This window comes from Siniperca chuatsi, linkage group LG10, assembly GCF_020085105.1.
Source record: "Siniperca chuatsi isolate FFG_IHB_CAS linkage group LG10, ASM2008510v1, whole genome shotgun sequence".
Classification (NCBI taxonomy): Eukaryota; Metazoa; Chordata; class Actinopteri; order Centrarchiformes; family Sinipercidae; genus Siniperca; species Siniperca chuatsi.
The window spans coordinates 5,255,503-5,274,409 of record NC_058051.1 but is presented as its reverse complement, the minus strand read 5'-3'; the positions used below and the strand labels follow the sequence as shown (position 1 = coordinate 5,274,409).

General features: G+C 39.8%; 1 protein-coding gene across 4 annotated transcripts in view; it reads left to right on the top strand.

Annotated features, from left to right (window-relative positions):
• The first annotated feature begins 907 nt into the window (after nucleotides 1–907).
• Nucleotides 908–18,907, top strand: part of mib2 (MIB E3 ubiquitin protein ligase 2) — a 49,253-nt gene continuing 31,253 nt past the window's right edge. Inside the window, exons 1-3 of one of the 4 annotated variants that reach the window (XM_044210664.1) lie at nucleotides 908–1,066; nucleotides 16,130–16,528; nucleotides 17,894–18,065. In XM_044210664.1, coding sequence (XP_044066599.1) covers nucleotides 16,306–16,528; nucleotides 17,894–18,065 — 395 coding nt within the window. In that variant the 5' untranslated portion in view covers nucleotides 908–1,066; nucleotides 16,130–16,305. Of the gene's footprint in view, nucleotides 1,067–2,132; nucleotides 2,220–5,730; nucleotides 5,884–7,221; nucleotides 7,397–16,129; nucleotides 16,529–17,893; nucleotides 18,066–18,907 lie in introns of those variants that run through there. The other 3 variants (XM_044210663.1, XM_044210665.1, XM_044210662.1) reach the window with 3 other exon arrangements.

The following is an 18,907-nucleotide window of genomic DNA, read 5'->3' as shown; positions in this document are numbered from 1 at the left end:
TGAGAAATGAGAAAGAGAAGGACACATGTCAGGCCTGAGGCATGAGCCAACTAAATGGCTGACTGTTGAAGACCCAAGGCCACCAAGGGCGTGACAAAGAAATTTGGGGAATTGTGGCATGTTTTTGTGCTGTTTTTATGTTTGCACTTTCCATAAAAAGGAAACTCTACAGGTTAGAGGTATTTTTTTATTGTTTGATTTAAATTTATTTGAAACAATTTGTGTAGATTGTTGCACATTTGCACATTGCAAAGTTAATTACAACTTGTACCGTACTATATTCCTATAGAGTTATACAAGTTATATCCTATTCATATGGAGTCCAGTCTGTTAAGCATTGTTTTGGGGGTAATATACAGTTGCTATTGTTGACAATGGTACTCCTTACTGCTATAATTTGTAGTGACTATGCTGCCTCTGTATGTATGCCTCTGACTATGCTGCAAAATGAGAAGGGAAATCAAATTGTACAGCCATTTAGAAATGGCATCTCTAAATTGTAGTTGCTCATGTTATTTATGCAGTACTGTTTTGAATATTAAATTGAACTTTTCAGTAAGTATGCGTTTATATGTTTTTCTAAGCAATCTGCAGGGAGGAGTAGAAGGAAGGGCAGAATAGCAGTAATGGAGTAATGTTATGGACTTTTTTTGTAAATATTTTCATGAAGAATATCTCTAATGCTCTCATTTCGTATTTGTATTGCACTGAAAATGCATATGCAACAACAATCTACTTCCATTTACATCTATAACACTGTAGATTAAATGTAAAAAATTGTGCAAAGCATAAGCACGTCTACCTGGGAAGATATTTTTTTCTGTGGCTGGTTACTTGAAACCAAACCTAGTTCAATTCAAGATTTGTTTTGTTTATTACGAGGAGCACGTGAAGGCAGCATTAGTAGTGACGCAATGCATGGGCGTGTTGTCATGGCTGTGTGTTCCGAAACCTTTCAATATAGTAAATACTTATTTGTCCTAAAACAAGCCATGTCAGCGTTGGTGGTGGACAGCGACATGGAATTATATTTTACCACAAAGTAAACATTCTTTACAAAGGCCTGGTAAGTAGCTACACCATAAAAGAAGTTGTTTTTTATACCAGTAAAAGATGATCCAATATGAGTTAGCTAGCTAGCGTCATCGTTAGATAAGCTAGTATTACGCACAATCCCACTATCCTCTCATAATATAAAGCCACGCAGAATTCATTTCACAATGATAGTCGTTGTTATAGCATATTGCTGGCTAATGATCAATTTGCATGTGATCCACCCAGCAGCGCCTCTCTTCTATACAGATGAAACGTGTCCAATTAATTTGCCTGTCAATGATATTCCTAAATCAAAATAGCGTTATATTATGGTGGACGATAGGAAGCAGTTTTAGCTGATTCTTAACTTTCGTTTTAGAAACTGACTCTTGAGCTATAACAAGAAATGCTGGTGGTTATATGTTTGCCGATTAAACCAATGAGTTTAGTCTTAACAATTCGTTATAAGGCTGTCCTTTTTATATCGTATACGTGCCCTCCCCGGTAACTTAAGTAATTCAATTGATAAATTATGAACGACTTTTGGTGTGATGTTGTCTCCACATAAGGGAACGGGCAGTGTCGGGGCTTTTACTTGACTAGCAAGTAAGCTAACTTCGGCTAGCCTACTAGTGGGGTGTCGTGGTTGTTTTAATCTACCTGTCAGCACTGGCCAAGTTGTCAGTCTATACTTTACATTGGGTTAGATGGTAAGAACCGTCGTCGTCACCTGACTTCTCAAAAAGGCATAAGTATGGGATTATAAGGAGCACACTTAAACCCATTTCATCAATGATAGGAGCACTGTTTTAAAAAAAAACAATTGCCCGCAGTTGTTTCCCGAGTCTACTGGTAACACGCTGAACTGACATGTGTTAGGACTATGACATTATGCTAACCCTTTACACCTGTCACCCCAGTTGCAGCTGCCACACACTGGAGCTGCAACTGTACATAGTCAGGATTGCTCTCAGCCTCACCCACTTGAGGGCAACGTTTCAGTCATCTGCTGTTTCTTTGTCTTGTTGTCCCTTCTTGGCTCTACACATCTAAATCACAATAATCAAGCTTAAAATGCTTGCTGGCTTACATCACAGAAATGACCAGTGGCTCAGGGAACTCAAGGTGATCAGTTGATTGCAATTGAGAAGAAATGGGAGAAATACTGTGTGGAAATTCTCAAGGTAAGACTTAAATACTTGGGATAACTTTTGGAAAGGGTTTATCACTGTGTTCAAACTAGCCTTTAGTAGAATGGGGCCTGTTTTTATCTGTTTTTGTGTCTCTGAGTAGACCTTTTTCCATAAATTCTTGGTACGCATTTGTCTCCAAACATGTTTATTTTTAGCAGTTTCAGCAAGACTTAAAGGCAAATAACTACTACATAATTTCTCCACTGCATGTATAGAGCATATTTTCAGAGATATTCTAATACAATTAATAATTAATTAATTAATAATACAATTAATATACACCATAACTATAGGAGCAAGTTAATAAGATCGCTTGTGGATTATAGCAAAATTGTGTTTGAATGAGGAATGCTAACAGTGTTTCCACATCACTTTTCAAACATGCAGTGTGTTTATCAAGAAAATAATCTGACTAAAATGTAAAAGAAAAAGGCATTCCTGGCTGACAGAGTGACATGATATTCAAATGTTGAGCTTGACAGTAGCTGTCACCACAGTACAGTAATAGTTTTCGCAGTAACCAGTACGGTTAGCCACAGGCCAAAACCAGCATTTATTGACTGAGGTTGCAGAAAGCAAAACTTGTGACAAATAACCACTGGCTTTAAATATGATCGTTTTGTGCTATTCAATTTTCCAGTAGAATGTAATTCCTCTTGGGGTGGAAAAGCCTCAAGATCATCAACCTGAAGCGCTTGTATGAAATAAAATGTTGTTTTAGAATTAGTCCAGATTTAAGTCTTAATAGGCAACCACTGATATTGATTCAATTATGCAATCATAATAATCAATACAACTCCCTTATATCCATAATATTTCTACTGGATGATCTGATGGGTCAGTATTCTGTTGTTAAATTAGGCAATGCACAATTTCACCTTAAGCCTGCCTACTACTAGCGCAGCCAGACTTATACTGGTGACCAGTGAGCTGCTGCACTGTGCTTTGCCTAAGGTTGGGCAATAGGACGATATATATACCATGGGATGATAAAAAATTTGCTGATGGTTTTGATTTATACCGTGGTATCTGTCCTCTTAACATCTTTGGTTGTATTAGGCTTTGGCAGACAATGTTGGAAATGAATGAGCAGGTCTGCTGTATTGCAATACTGGATTTACAGTATTTTTAGATCAATGTGATGTGAAGTACATTGATTTGTAAGGTATGTAATTCTGCCAAAAACAGACATTCCCACATTGTAATTCTGACTATTAATCAGTTACCCAATTTAATTTCCCCAAAAAAGCACCATATCTATCGATATATATTGATAGCACAATATAGAATATAATATATGCTGTGACAGAATGGCCTGCCTAATGGCCAGTTGACACAAGTTGAAGAAGGGAGACTGCAACTTGTTTACTGTTTCTCTACCAGGATGTTCCCAGCTGGAAGCCAATCCTGTAATAGTTACAAAGATGACAGTTTGAGTTGCAATGTATCGTAGTTTCCTGAGAGTCACCTCAGAGTCACCTCAGAGTCATGCAGTTTGATATAGACTAAGTAAACATTGTTCATCTGGGGAGCTGGGAGAATATTTGGTGCTCATGGCAGCAGTTTATTAGAGGATGGGATGCAGTAAGAATACCTACAGTTGAAGCAGCAGGTCCAGGTTAGGAGGCATGCTTTTCTTCTTCAAAGGTTTATTATTCTGTTTCCTTAAATTAATGTTATATAAGTGAGGTAAAGGGTGACATGCCATGATGGTTATGGTCAGGTCTGTATTCACAACACATAGATGATATTGGCTTTAGCATGAGCGCTAAGGATGGTTTTCTCAAGTAGTCCAGAGTATTAGACTTGGATTTTGTCCTAAACAAGTTCGCTCTTACCTCCAGTCTTTTGTAATATACGAGAGCTTCCAAACAATGCTTGGTTACCGTCTGGAATGATTGGTTGATCAGACACACCTCGCAGCTATATGCCAGCGTCTAAGCTTGGTGTTTTTCCCAGACTGCAACAAGCCCATATTTCAACAGTCTCAGTCCAATGACTGCTATGTTCATGTGTGTATGTGTCACTGTCAATTGGAAGAGGAGCTGTGTTAATGAATGCTTCCTCTCATGATCTAGACCAACAAGTCTATTACATGGACAGCAGCAGCTTTGTTTACAAGATGGGAAAGTAGTGTAATAAACATCATTATAAGCCTGTGTCTCAACCACTTCATAAGCCCCCATTCATTAATTGGCTATTCATGTCCTGGCAATACCAGCTGTACATTCATGTGTGTGTGTGCCAGCATCAACAGAAGGCCGTTTTGGCTGGTTTTTGGAACCATATTGTTGATGTCTCCCACAGCTGTGGTCACATTAAAGAGTATTGTTCAAGGCTAGGGAAGCATTGGGAAAGACACACACAATCTCAATTCAATTCAAAGGGCTTTATTGGCATGAAAGTTTCAAGAAAAATGTTGCCAAAGCATCAACATATAATTTGTCCAAATATTTAGACAGCACACATAAAGATAGAGATATATATAATATTTTATTTATTTAGGGAAGGATAAAGGGGTATAGTAGCCATATTGAAATGAATCCCCAGTTAACAGTAATGTTATAGATCGTATGTAGGAACAGAGTAGTTCACCCAGTAACCATCTCCCCAATTACATTTCAACAAATCATGCGTGCCTCTTCCCTCCCTCTTCCCTCTTTTCTGTGTGAGCCTGGAGGAGACTCTAGACTGGTATTGCTAGCTCACCAGCAGCATTGCACTACCAGTTTGGGACTGAAAATGAGCATGATGGCAGGTGCCCATTCATCAAAATCTCCTCCACTGCCCCCCCGTCCTTTCCCTGGGGGCCCCCCCCCCCCCATTATTATTATTTTTTTTAACACCCTGACCCTCCCCCTGAAACCTATTGCCCCTCCCCCTCCCCTCTGTCCTCCGCTTGTCTGCTCATTGGCAGTAGAGCGAATGGTGTCCCCATGGGCTATGAAAGACAGGGCTGTACATCCTTATGTAGAGCTTGATGCACATGTGTTCGTACATATTGATCAGCACAGTGTGTCTGCTGCACACGCATGTTACTGGCGCTCACGTCCCTGGTGATGGAATATAGCATCAGAGGAGTCCTATGCGGAGCAAAGCCCATTGGCCCGTTTTTATGCGAGAGCAAGGGAACGTCGACCTGAATGCAGCGCTTGTCGCACAGCCGCTGTCCCTGGCCATCCTCCTCTCCTCTCCTCTCCTCCTCCACGGTGGTAATCCTTGCTGACACAATGCACAAAGGACTAAATGCTGGCTACATCCTCCAACAGCAGGGCTCTCTCCTCTTCCTTCTCCAGCTCTGATCCTCTAAAGCCAGGCTGTTCGCCTGTACAGCAGGACGCTGTTTCTGTAAGACAGCAACTGTATATCACATCTCTGGAATACTGGCCTGGCTGCTCTCCTTCTCCGCCCCCTGTATCCCCTCCTCCTCCTCTGCCGGTTCATTCAGGGAGCGCATAAGCACAGGGCTTCAGCCCTGAGGAGGCGGTTTTTATGTCCCTGGAAGCTGGTAGGACTACTGGAAGCTTTTTTTTTTTTTTTTTTTTTCTTCACCATCTGATGCGTTTATGTAGCAGGAGGTAGGAGCTGCTTCCTCTCCTACCCTGTTTTTTGTTGGTCTCTCTATTCACCCTACTGCACATCATTGTACCAACAGGTAAACCGGCTAAACAGGACATGCTTTATTTATCAAGTGATGCGGTTTCAGCCTTGTCTAATTGGGTAATGCTAGCGCGTCTTTCTTGTAAGAGTGAAATCCATGTGATGATGCTGTTCATATTTTAAGCTAGAGCAGTATATATTCTTATGTCAGTTTGAATTGTTTCAAAATAAATGAGAATGGCATTTCAGAAATAAGATTAGCCACACAGTGTCCTTCATCTTTAAATGAAATATGGCTGCTTCTATTTTCATCACTGTCATAGTGGACAAATTAGCTGATTTCACTGTTTACTTCCCAGAAAGGAAAAATGATAATGTGCAAAGACAACATGCATGCAGCCGGTATGCGTCCATAGCCATGCTACGACAATTGTGCCACATGTCATTGCAATCTGTAGTAAAGCTAGTAGACATGCTAAGCAGGCTGGCAGACCTCAGGCTGGCTTGGCTGCTGCTGCTATCACTGTTTCTGTAACAGACTGGTTTCAAAAATGTTTGTCCTGACCTGATGATACTGCAATATCGCAATGATCTTACAAGTATGGTGATGTCAAAGTTGTGCTAGTAGTTTTGGGTTATAGTGTGTAGATTCTTGATTGCAGGTCGCCTAATCACAGCATGTTTAGTGCCCAGGTTAGACCTATTTGAGTTTATTAGAAGTAGCTATTACAACATTAGGTACTTGGTACTTAACTAGCTATATCATATAGACAATGGCTACAGTGCTGTGAAACTCAGTATCAAAAGATTGTAATCATATAGTGTAGGTGTGGGATTCACTTAAGTAGAATCTTTGTGTTGCTGATAATACTGTATTGACTTTCATCTATCAAGCACTGAATGAAATGATCCTATCTAGATAAGACTGAATGATTTATGTGTTTCAGGCAAAGTTAGTACAAATTGGGGCTGAAAGCTTAATGCGCAAGTAGCAACATGTGAGTCAATATTGACTTTTAAAATGACGTTTGACTTGAGGTCTAAGCCCAGCAATTTGGACTTACACTCATGTGAATCTAGCCCATCATACAAGGGACTAGCCTCAGCAAACAGCAGAAATGATCAAAGCTTCCCCACACTACTGATCATGTGACATGACAATGCCCCATTATTATACAAAGTAATGTATTTACCTGTAACACAGTCCTCTTGTAGAATCAGCATTGCTTTTTTGTATTATCTTTTTTATTTATTTAGATAAGGCATCAGGCTTGTCCAGTCCTTGAGCAACATCTGTCAGACAAAAAAAAAAAAAAATCAACCAAGCAGAGGAGAAATGAACTACATGTTCCAAAACAAAGAGCAAAGTTCACAGCAAACCAAATACTAAGTGTGTGCCAGAAAGGGTTCACTCCCCCGTTTGTAGGATGACTGCCTCATAGTCCTCGGATTTCAGATGGTCCTGCTGCTTGACCTGGGATAATAGCAGTGCAAGGCTTGTGGTGTCACGGCACACTGGAATCATACAGCTGCCAACATGTTCAAAAGTGGGCTGAAGATCATGGGGAGTGAGTATGATAATTATCCTCTAATTTAATATGATAACCTCAGCACAGTGTAATCAAATGTACAGCAATTGTTCTTGGGGAACGTGGTTTTCTCTGGTAGCGTTTTTGTAAAGGACTCCAGGGATGAAGTTTTCCGACAATTCTGCCGGTGTCAAGCTGCTTTTTAAATCTGTTGTTGCCTTTAAGCTTTATAAGGATGCTTTTCGACAAAGCTGTCAAGGCAAGAGATATTTGAAGATGTCGATGTAGTACATTTTGGATTTGTGTCAGTAGTTACATGATTATTTAATTATATATGATCATTATGAATTATTCTCCACACTCTACAGTACACAGCGCTTGTTTGAGTGAGATTTGAGAAAAGGAAGGTAGGCCGAGCAGCAGCCTGAAATGGAAAATGTAGAGTCTTATTTTAGGCCTGTCGCCCACTCTGAAGAAATCTTTGTAAATGTGTTATTTACTCAGGGTCCTTATTGATTTTTCTGAAAGTCCTTTAGCCACTAGATGTGACATGAACCAGTTCCAGCAGGTTTTTACTCATTTCTGATATTAAGGCTGATGAGGCTAAAGCCATAGAGCTTGTGTGTAGATTGCTCTTTGCTAAGCATTTAGGTCCAGTGGCAGTGATATGAGGGAAGGGGGGGGGGGGAATGCACAGGCAAACAGCCTCTTCTCATTAGACATTAGAATGAGGATATAAGCCAGTCAGACCACGTGTCACAAGACATGCAGCCCAAGTAGGTCTTTGCTGCTTCACACAGTAGCACATATCTGATGGCACTGGGTCTGCCAATAATAATACTCCTGACTAATTTCCCATTTTGAAGCTGCTCAGTAATTATCATCAGTGTGCGGATCTAGGTCTGCATGTATGTTGGGTAAAGAATTATAAATATGCTGTATCTGCCTAGTGAAACCCATCGATGTCCAAAGATAGTTTATGTCATTGGCCTACGTTCCTGAGTCTTAGATAACACTGCCTTACTTAAACTTGAAGCAGGGACATGTTTACCATTATTGTATTGATTCTAAAACATTATTTTTTTTTTTTTATCGCATCAAACCAACCAGGCCGAAGATTCTCTAACAACGGAGTTCTGTGATCGACTATTTTTTCAGTCCTGCACCTGCAGGATTTGCTATCATTACTGCCTGTTCCCACAGACCCGCCGTCTCACGTCTGCTTGCTTCCGTGGAGATTCTGATCACGTGGGACCTGTGGGATCCCAATCCAATTGCAGCACTTCATTTGACGGTGTCTAGTCTACCAGTGCTACACTACATTTTACATTGTGTGCCCCTTGGTCACATTTTAGAGGAAATGTGCTGATGTGCTTTGCATCACAAAGACAGATTGCTGTAGAGCACAAATAGATAGGGTGGTGCAGTTCCACAGTTACAAATGGGCCTTAAGATCTCACACTGTATCTCCTGATTGTGCACTGTGCACTCACTATAGCTGTTTTTAATATACAGTACATTCATACTGGAAAAAGTACAAAATCACATGTAATTACCGCTTGCTAATTTGAAAGTTTTAATTTTTTATATTAGTCAATTAGTACATGACAATTTCCTCCAATTTTAAAGATTCCATTTTGAAATATGTTGGTTTTTAATGATTTCCACCTAATTTGTTCACAAAAATGGAAAATATCGCAATTAACTTGCCAATTGTACATTGATGTTTAAAATGCCACTTATAGCAGTTAAAAACCTACAGTATCATAATACACCTACGTTATTGAAATTACATAATATTCCTGAGCAATGTTTGAGTATGTGCATTTGTTTATGGTGGTGTGTTTATTCATGTTGTGTGCCAAACGCCTGTTTGGTTGTTTGTGTGAAGGAGGTTGACGTTGCCCTCACAGATTGGCCCTCAGCAGTGTATATGACGGAAGCCAGCCCATCTGTTATTGCAGGCAGAGAGCCGTAATCCTGGCTGTTTTAGCCCTCAGTGTATCTATAAACTATGATTTGTCAAATCTTTACGATTTCAACATCCTGCAAAGCTATCTAAACCAGCTGACCGTCTCCAGGTTATGCTTATTATGAGTCAAATTATTAATTTTGCACACGGCTTTTTGACATTTGAACTCTGATGTAGTAATCTGATTATATTTGGTTTTAAATTGTTACTTAATACCTGTTAAGACAAAAGTCAGACTATTATCTGTATAGACTGTATCTCTTTGAGATTTGTTTACTGTTATTCATGAGTGCTCTATTAAAAACTGTTGTCACCTCATTGATAGTAGTAGTAATTGTTGTTGTCGTCTTCTTTGTTCTGGGTAGCATCTTGGTTATTGCAGTTTTCAGAGATTTTAGGTTCAGCATTTCATGCGCTCCTGTTAGTGAACTAGTAAACAATCAGAACAAATTTCGTCATAAACTCCCTGGGATTTGGTATCTGGAAGTCAGGAATTTGCCCTGCTTGATTGTTGCAGATAAAATTACACACAAGAACACAAGACTATAAATACAAATATTGAAGCTGGAGTGCACAGTAGTGCTTTCGCAAACACAAGGATGGTTTTTGTCTATCTAGAGCACACTGAACGGTTTTCACATCTGCTATTTTTTTTTAGTTTTTTGTTCCTACAATTGGGCTTCTAAAGCTTTATTAACAGTCACCTTGAAAGCTTTCTGAAAGGTTTTGTACAGTATATCTTGTGTGTTCTTTCTTTGATAGCTGCTGAGTTGTGATTTTCAAAGCTAGTGAGGCTGCTTGACTTTATACATTGGCAGTCCCATGTTTCAACAAGATGTAATAGCTTTGCTGTTATGTAGTAATTGCTCAGGGATGCAATTTTGGGATTCGCTCTTATTTTCTGTCCCTGTAGATGTTGGATAGGAGCTTGTTGCGTAGATAGAGTCATTCCCTGAATCCCCCATGTTGAGTCAACTTCTCAGAACCAATCCTGGTCTATTTAATAATGATAAGATATCATTGTGCGCTGCCTGAATTCTCCCTGGAACACACAAAGTGGGTGGCGTGGGAGGTGGTGGGTATGTGTGGGTAGTAGAACAGTTTTTTTAAATGTAGGTGGTAGGTTAAGTTTTGTTGGTGTGTGTCTGCAAAACAGTTCCTCAACCCAGAATGCTATATTTTGGGCCTGCTTTACTGTAAAATTTGAAGTAAGGCTTCTCAGTGTCTTGGAATTATTGAACAAAATATTCTCCTCTTAAGGTTTAAGTGTGGAGTGTTTTAGGTCCGTTAGAGATTCATCATGGTTGTATTCTCAATTATTGGTACATCAGCTTGGCATTTCCTAAGTCCATCCACACCCAGAATGCTGGGAGCTGCTTAAAAGCCGTCCACTGCCTGTGACAGCTCCTCTGTTTGCAGGCTGAAATGTTAGATGATTGGCTGGGATATTATTTCAGTGCATAAAAGAGGCTAAGCTGTCATTTTGGACAGAAAATGGAGTATAAGCAGCCTGCTTTCCCTCCTTTGATCCCCTACATCCCATATGTTTTCATGCTTAAGCAGATGCCTTTAATACCAAAAAGACATTGTAATCTTTATAAGTGTGCAAGTGTAATCTCAGCTGCATTACAGACATCTGTCCACCGTATTATTGACAGATTTTTTAACTAAACCCTGTGACTGAACTATCAGGCTATATACTAAAAACATATTGGGTGAAAAACATCAGATAAATGGAGGGTGTTTGGTAAGCTTAAGGCTATATTCTCACAAATGTGGATAAACGTTAAAACTGCATTTACATGTTCAATGTTCCCTGTCTACAGTAGCATTTATAGATCATTTACAAAATGTTTTCTGTCCACAGAAAAAGCTTAAGTCTCTTCATTGTCCTTCTAGTTTAGATTAATGGTGGTTGTGAACAGGGAAATTATGGATTAACACCACCATCTGCTAAGGAATGTGGTCAGATGAAAAGACTCTTTTGACATCATAAATCATTGTATTGAATCAAGTATTTTATACTTGTACAGTTAACAGACAGAACAACAGAAGCAGAAAGATACATCACATAATGCAGGTACTGCTATTGATGTATCTTTCTGCTTCTGTTGTTGTTCTGTCTAGTGATAACTGTACAAGTATAAAATTCAATACAATGATTTATGATGAGGGTCATAAATGCTACCAACACTATTTGTAATTCGTGGGCTGTGTGCTTCTGAATATTGCTGGAAAGTGGACGTTGGTTGGCATGTTCGTGAAAGGTCAATCACATTACAATCATACGTCAGCGTATTAGCCTACTTTAACAACACTTACCTGAACTTGCCTTCCCCATGTGGCATATGTCAGATCTCTTCAGCAGACTTTCTTCTTTTCTTTTACACTGTTTTAGGGAAGACGCATAAACACAGGCTGACAATCACTATGTGCATTCTGTGGGCTGTTATTTAAAAGCTATGGACAAATGTTATTCAATTCAGTTTTATTTATATAGCACCAATTCAGAACAGAGGTCTAATAACAGCAGGTCTAGACCATACTCTTTATAACATTAATTACAGAGACCCCACAAATCCCACCATGAGCAAGCATTTGGTGACAGTAGCAATGAGAGAGAGAGAGAGAGAGAGAGAGAGAGAGAGCTCCCATTCTGGGGTTCTAGTCAGGTAATAAGGTACTATGACCTCTTTTTAAGAAGAGCTTTGTAGGTGAAGAGAAGGATTTTAAATTCTATTCTGGATTTTACAGGGAGCCAGTGCAGAGAAGCTAATATTGGAAAAATATGATCTCTTTTCCTAGTTCTTGTCAGTACACGTGCCTCAGCATTCTGGATCAACTGGGGAGTCTTAAAATTCTTATTGGGGCAGCCTGATAATAAGGAATTACAATAGTCCAACCTAGAAGTAACAAATGCATTGACTAGTTTTTCGGCATCATTTTGAGACAGGATGTGCCTGATTTTTGCAATGTTACGTAGGTGAAAGAAGGCAGTCCTTGAAGTTTGTTTCATCTGGGAGTTAAAGGATAAATCCTGGTCAAAGATAACTGAGGTTCCTTACGGTGGTGCTGGAGACCAGGGCGATGCCATCTAGAGCAACTATATCTTTAGATAACGTGTCTCAGAGGTGTTTGGGGCCAAGTACAATAACTTCAGTTTTGTCAGAGTTTAACATCAGAAAATTGCAGGTCATCCAGGTTTTTATGTCCTTAAGGCATGCTTGAAGTTTAGCTAACTGGTTAGTTTTATCTGGCTTGATCGATAGATATAATTGGGTATCATCCGCATAACAATGAAAGTTTATGGAGTGTTTCCTAATAATATTGCCTAAAGGAAGCATATATAAGGTGAATAGAAGCGGTTCCTTTAATGCCAATTGAATGTTCCAGTCTCTGTATTAGGATGTGATGGTCAATGTTGTCGAATGCAAAGATCTAACAAGACAAGTACAGAGACAAGTCCATTATCTAATGCAATTAAAAGGTCATTTGTAATTTTCACCAGTGTTGTCTCTGTGCTATGATGCACTCTAAATCCTGGCTGAAAATCCTCAAATAAACTATTGTTATTTGGAAAGTCACACAATTGATTGGCGACTGCTTTCTCAAGGATCTTAGAAAGAAAGGGAAGGTTAGATATAGGTCTATAGTTGGCTGAAACCCCTGGATGAAGAGTGGGTTTTTTAAGGAGAGGTTTAATTACAGCTACTTTAAAGGACTGTGGCCTGTTAATAAAGACAGATTGATCATAGCCAGTAAAGAAGTGCTAACTAGGGGTAAAATGTCTTTAAGCAACCTAGATGGAATGGGGTCTAAGAAACAGGTTGATGGCTTAGATGAAATAATCGTCGAAGTTAGTTTGAGGAAGGTCGATAGGAGAAAAGCAGTCAAAATATATATCAGGTTTTACAGTTGTTTCTAAGGTTCCCGTGTTTGAAGCTAAATTGGTACCGGGTGAGGGCAGGACGTGATGAATTATTAATAGTTAAATAGTTAAAATTGTATTATTAAAGAAACTCATGAAGTCGTTACTACTGAAGGCTATAGGAATACATGGCTCAATAGAGCTGTGATTCTCTGTCAGCCTGGCTACAGTGCTGAAAAGAAACCTGGGGTTGTTTTTATTTTCCTCTATTAATGATGAGTAGTAAGCTGCTCTGGCATTACAGAGGGCTTTCCTATATGTCTTAAGACTATCTAGCCAAACTAAACGAGATTCTTCCAGGTTGTTGGAACACCATTTCCTTTCAAGTTTTTGCAATGTTTGCTTTAATTTGCAGGTTTGGGGGTTATACCATGGAGCTAACCTTCTTTGTTTTATTATCTTCTTTTTTAGAGGGGCGATAGAATCAAGTGTTGTTCGCAGTGAGCCTGCAGCACTATCAGAATCAGAATCAGAAATACTTTATTGATCCCCGTAGGGAAACTCTTTGTTACAGTAGCTTGCCTTTACGTCAGTGCACACAGGAGAAGTACTAGAAAACGATATGATACACTATAAACACTATAAAACAGGTCAGAAAATAAATTAAGTATCAGGTCGGTATAAGATAAACTAAGTGTCGAGTATGAAGTGGGTTTACTGGTTGATGATGAAACTATCAACAAGATGGTCAATTTGGGAGGGGCTGAAATTAGCATAGAAGTCCTCTGTTATATCAAGACATAGCATAGAATTAAATGCAGATTGGATCGCTTCCTTAAATTTAGCTACAGCACTATCAGATAGACATCTAGAGTAGGAGTTTTTGCCTAATGGCATGTAGTCCAGTAATAGGAGCTCAAACGTTATTAAATAATGGTCCAATAATGAAGGATTCTGTGGAAAGACTATTAAATGTTCAATTTTAATGCCATTTACCAGAACAAGGTTGAGGGTGTGGTTAGAACAGTGAGTGGGTTTATGTACACTCTGACAAAAGCCAATCTAATAATGAGATAAACGCAGTACTAAGGCTATCATTTTCAACGTCCACATGAATATTGAAATCACCTACAATAATTACTTTATTTGTTTTAAGGACTAAACTTGATAAAAACTCTGAGAATTCAGATAGAAATTCAGAAGATGGACCAGGAGCGCGGTACACTATAACGAATACAATTGGCTGTTGTGTTTTCCAGGTTGGGTGTGAAAGACTAAGAACAAAGCTTTCGAAATAGTTATAATTTAGTTTAGGTTTAGGGTTGATTAATAGCCTTGAGTCGAAGATGGCTGCAACTCCACCTCCTCGGCCGGTGCCTCGAGGAATGTGAGTATTAATATGACTAGACGGAGTGGATTCATTTAGGCTAACATATTCTTCATGACCCAGCCAGGTTTCAGTAAGACAGAATAAGTCAATATGATACTTTGATATTAAATCGTTCACTAATACAGCTTTAGATGACAGAGATCTGATGTTTAAGAGTCCACATTTAATTCTCCTATTTTGTTGTGCTATTTCAGCATTTTTGTTTAGGTTTTTATGTATAACTCCTCTTCTGTTAACTTTTGGTTTTATTAATTTAAGTGGTCAGGGGGCAGACACCGTCACTAAGGAGTTTTGGGTGGATAACTGCTCTGGAAGCGCAGAGAAGTGTGTAGGACTGCAACTCTGCTTCCTGGTCTCAACTCTGAGTTGTACACTGTCCTTCAGTTTTACAAGCCTGCAGTTTTCCTTTTCTGCAACCTCACAAACATTTTTGTTGTATGATTAGATACAGAAATAGCACTGCAGTATCAACAAGGAATGCTTTGAAGTTGTTTTAAATCTTGTTAATAATTGTAATGGTTGAGATGGAACACTGCGCTAGTGTATAAAAGAATATTTCTGATGTGTCACGTCATGTGATTAATAGATGTGATTGGATGTCTGCTGATAGTCATGCTCCTCAGCAAAAGGTCCTCTCTGTATTGCTGACTCAAGCTGTCACATAAATGCTGCTTCCTTCCTGCATTAGTTCTTGTTTCTAGCACCCGGCAGCATGCATTCAAAACACTGGTCATTAGTCAGTTCTTGTATGTCTTTTCTTGTGACGCGATTTTGACTATTTTATGTCGTCTTAGGATTTCAGTTCTAGGTTTTAGGGTTAATATTGGAATTATAAGGATTTTCAGGCATGTCCATATCAATGGATAGCTGAGATGTGTACGGTGCTACATGAGCACTTTTTTGACTTTTTACTGCTGGTAAATGGCCACCACTTTAGATGTTTGCTTCTCAAAGAAGAATGGGAGTTAAAACCTTTTGTCCAGAATTCCAGACTCATGTAAAAATAGTTTTGTTTGCTTTAGGATGCAGGATACTCAGCTTACATGTTTACAACTTACACCTCATGATCGCTAGTTTGGGGTTAGGTGTTAAGTGGTTGAGTGTTATTGTTGACATGGATGAAGCCAATGGATTGTCTTGCTAAGGATGTAAATACAAGTGTGTGTGTGTGTGTTTGTGTGTGTCAGATCAGGGCTTGATTAGCCCTGCTCTCTCCAGAAGTGCGCCATCACACACAAGACCTCCACTGATCCACCAGCAAAGAGAGACACTGCTCTGAAATTAATGAGACATGTGGCATGTTGCTTTATGAGTCCCTCAGCAGCCACTGACAGATACATAGTCAGACAACGCACAGGTTGTGTGATTTCCTTGTTTAAAAGCAATGAATGAATGCAAAATTTTCTCAAGCAACTGTAATGCTTTGACATGAACTACAGACAAGTTAGTAAAGATCAGCTGTTTGTTATGTTTAGTATCGACTAGGTAAAAAAAGATCCCAGGTTTCATTGAACTTTTATCTTCTCCTCTCATTACCTCCAGTGACCCCTGATCTTTTTCCGGAAACACCCCTGGTGCCATCCCTGCCTGCAATATCGTCTGCACGAGCCAGCTCCGTCTCTCAGAAGCCCCGGGGACGCAGCAGCGGCGGAAGTGACAGCGCTGCCAGGCCCCGGCCGTTGCGCTCAGCCCCCAGGCCAGGCCCCAGTAGAGGCAGCATGGAGGTGGGCATGCGCGTGGTGCGTGGCCTGGACTGGAAATGGGGAAACCAGGATGACGGCGAGGGCCACGTGGGCACTGTGGTGGAGATCGGGCGGCAGGGCAGCACTACCACGCCAGACAAGACGGTGGTGGTACAGTGGGACAGCGGCACACGAACCAACTACCGCACTGGCTACCAGGGTGCCTATGACCTGCTGCTTTATGATAATGCTCAAATTGGTAAGCACTCATGATTAAGGGCATACTAAAACATTTGGTCAACTAGACCAATACTAGTGCCAATATGACACCTAAGTTTCGGTATGATAACCAAAATGATCCTTTTTTGATACGTTAGGCCTACATTAAACAATGTTTTTCTATAAAACCTATAGTATAACAAAATAAGCCAAATTTCTCAAATGCATTGTTGTTCAAGAACTTTGTCAATAAAATAAAAGTCCAAAACTAGCTAAATTATTTCTCAGATCAGGAAATTTCAAATCTAAGAATAAGTAAACAAGACTAAGAATGTGACCAAGCATTTGATACAAGCGTTTGATACTTCACAGTTTTTTATACTTGTGTGTTCAAGACACATTTGGGTCATTACCCACAAAGTATTTAAGTTTGATACCCAGTTTTTGATATCCATTATGTTTGTTGTTTCCTGAGAATTATTTTCTGTTTGATATATTTTTAATTAAAAAATATATGTTTAATTCATATCAGCATTTCTGTTTCTCTTGATCATAGAAAACAAAAGAATGCCATACTCAAATTCACATGCCTACTCTTGCTGCTGGGGTCATGAGAATTTTGGACTTTAAAATGTGGTAATTGGCTGGACAACATTGAGAACCCTGCATTAACCTGATCAGACATCATCATCCTTTGTCTCTGCAGAGTTTTACAGCCCCGTGGTCAAATTCAGAAGTTCATTTTCAGCACAAATTATCTGCTTTTAACACACGCTTTTAAAGAAGTGTGGAAAAATAAAATCTCTTCTCTATCAGCTGCAATGGTCATATGTTTTTGTTGAAAATCCGTTTCCATGTGTTTATCTCACGTATTTGTGCCTCTTTGTCTTTGTGGTGGCTCACGCAGCCTTCCCAAAGCCCATTTTGAGTAAGCATGGTACAGTAAAGACCATCTCTCATCGTCAGCCATCCAGCTCTATTTTGGACTTGAATGACACACACACATAAATGCAGGACTCATTAGCATTTTGCTCCATTTAAAGTGACATTTTTCTGCCTCAGAAGCTTGCCCTTCAATTAATGGAGCGAAAGAAGAGGAGGGGAAGAGATGAGGAGCTAAGGGGGTTGGGGTATTTTTGTCATGCTGTTTGTGCCTCAGTTCTTCCACAGCTCATGATATTAGCCATTATGATAAGTAACATCGGTAAGGACATGACATTACTTGAATGCTTCATTGACTTGCATATGGAAGATACATAGTAGTGTAGTACTTGCATCTTACTATACAGGACATGACAAGTTCCTCAGAATTTTTTTCTTTGCAACAAAATGAAATAGAAACCTCAGGCATGTTGAATTTATAACCCCACTCCCCTTTCTTCAACCACCTCTCCTTCCCCTCCAGGCGTGCGCCACTCCAACATCATCTGTGACAGCTGCAAGAAGCATGGCATCATGGGAATGCGATGGAAGTGCAAAGTGTGCTTCGACTATGACCTGTGCACCCAGTGTTATATGAACAACAAGCACGACCTGAGCCACGCTTTTGAGCGTTACGAGACGGCACACTCCCAGCCGTGAGTACTACACTGCCTCATCCCCAGCACAATTGATACTCATTTAAATTCTAATTATGGTGTCGTCAGTTACAATGTCTCTGTTTGACTAGCTTGCTCTGTTCAAATCCAGTTCGACTCATAGGAGGTAAGACCTTATTAGTGTTGTTTCCTCCAATTACCTTTCATTAGTCTGGTGTCTTGTCTCCACAGGCCTACAGGTCTAGGCAGGGCTTTTACAGCAATAACATTAGAGTTCCCACTTTTGTTCATATCTGCTTGCTTTGCTAAGTTACCCCTTGGGATACTAATACATTGCCTGGATGTGGTCAGGATCTCCTCTCAGTTACCTGGCCAGATATTATCAGGATCTATTTCCAAAAGACTGTACTTTTGAAATGAATGACTAGCCTACAGCTACCCACACTCCAACGTTAGCCTACAGCATTAACATCTATCAGTGGGATAGGATAACATTGCTGAGAGTGGGTTGTTAATATGAAATTGTTACTATTAAAGCAGAGCAGTTTCAGTTCAGCCTAAAGCCTTGTCATGAGCAGGGTTGTGGACTCTGGTCAAATAACCTGTGTTGACCCTTTCACACTTGAGTCATTTTCCTGAGTCATTGCTTCATTTTGAAGGGATTAGAGAGCGCGAAAAGAAGAGTGGAGGAGCTGATTCCAAGTGTCCTTTGTATCCAGATTTACTGGAGGGAGTTCTCCCTTCAGAATCCACTCTTCTGCATCATTTCACAATAAAGCTCCAAACTGCTTCGGGCACTGTCTGAATGTCAGCTGGATGGCCTGTTCTCATTTTAACGAGGTGATATGCACGACCTAGATTTCTTTCATAGTTTAGCCTGG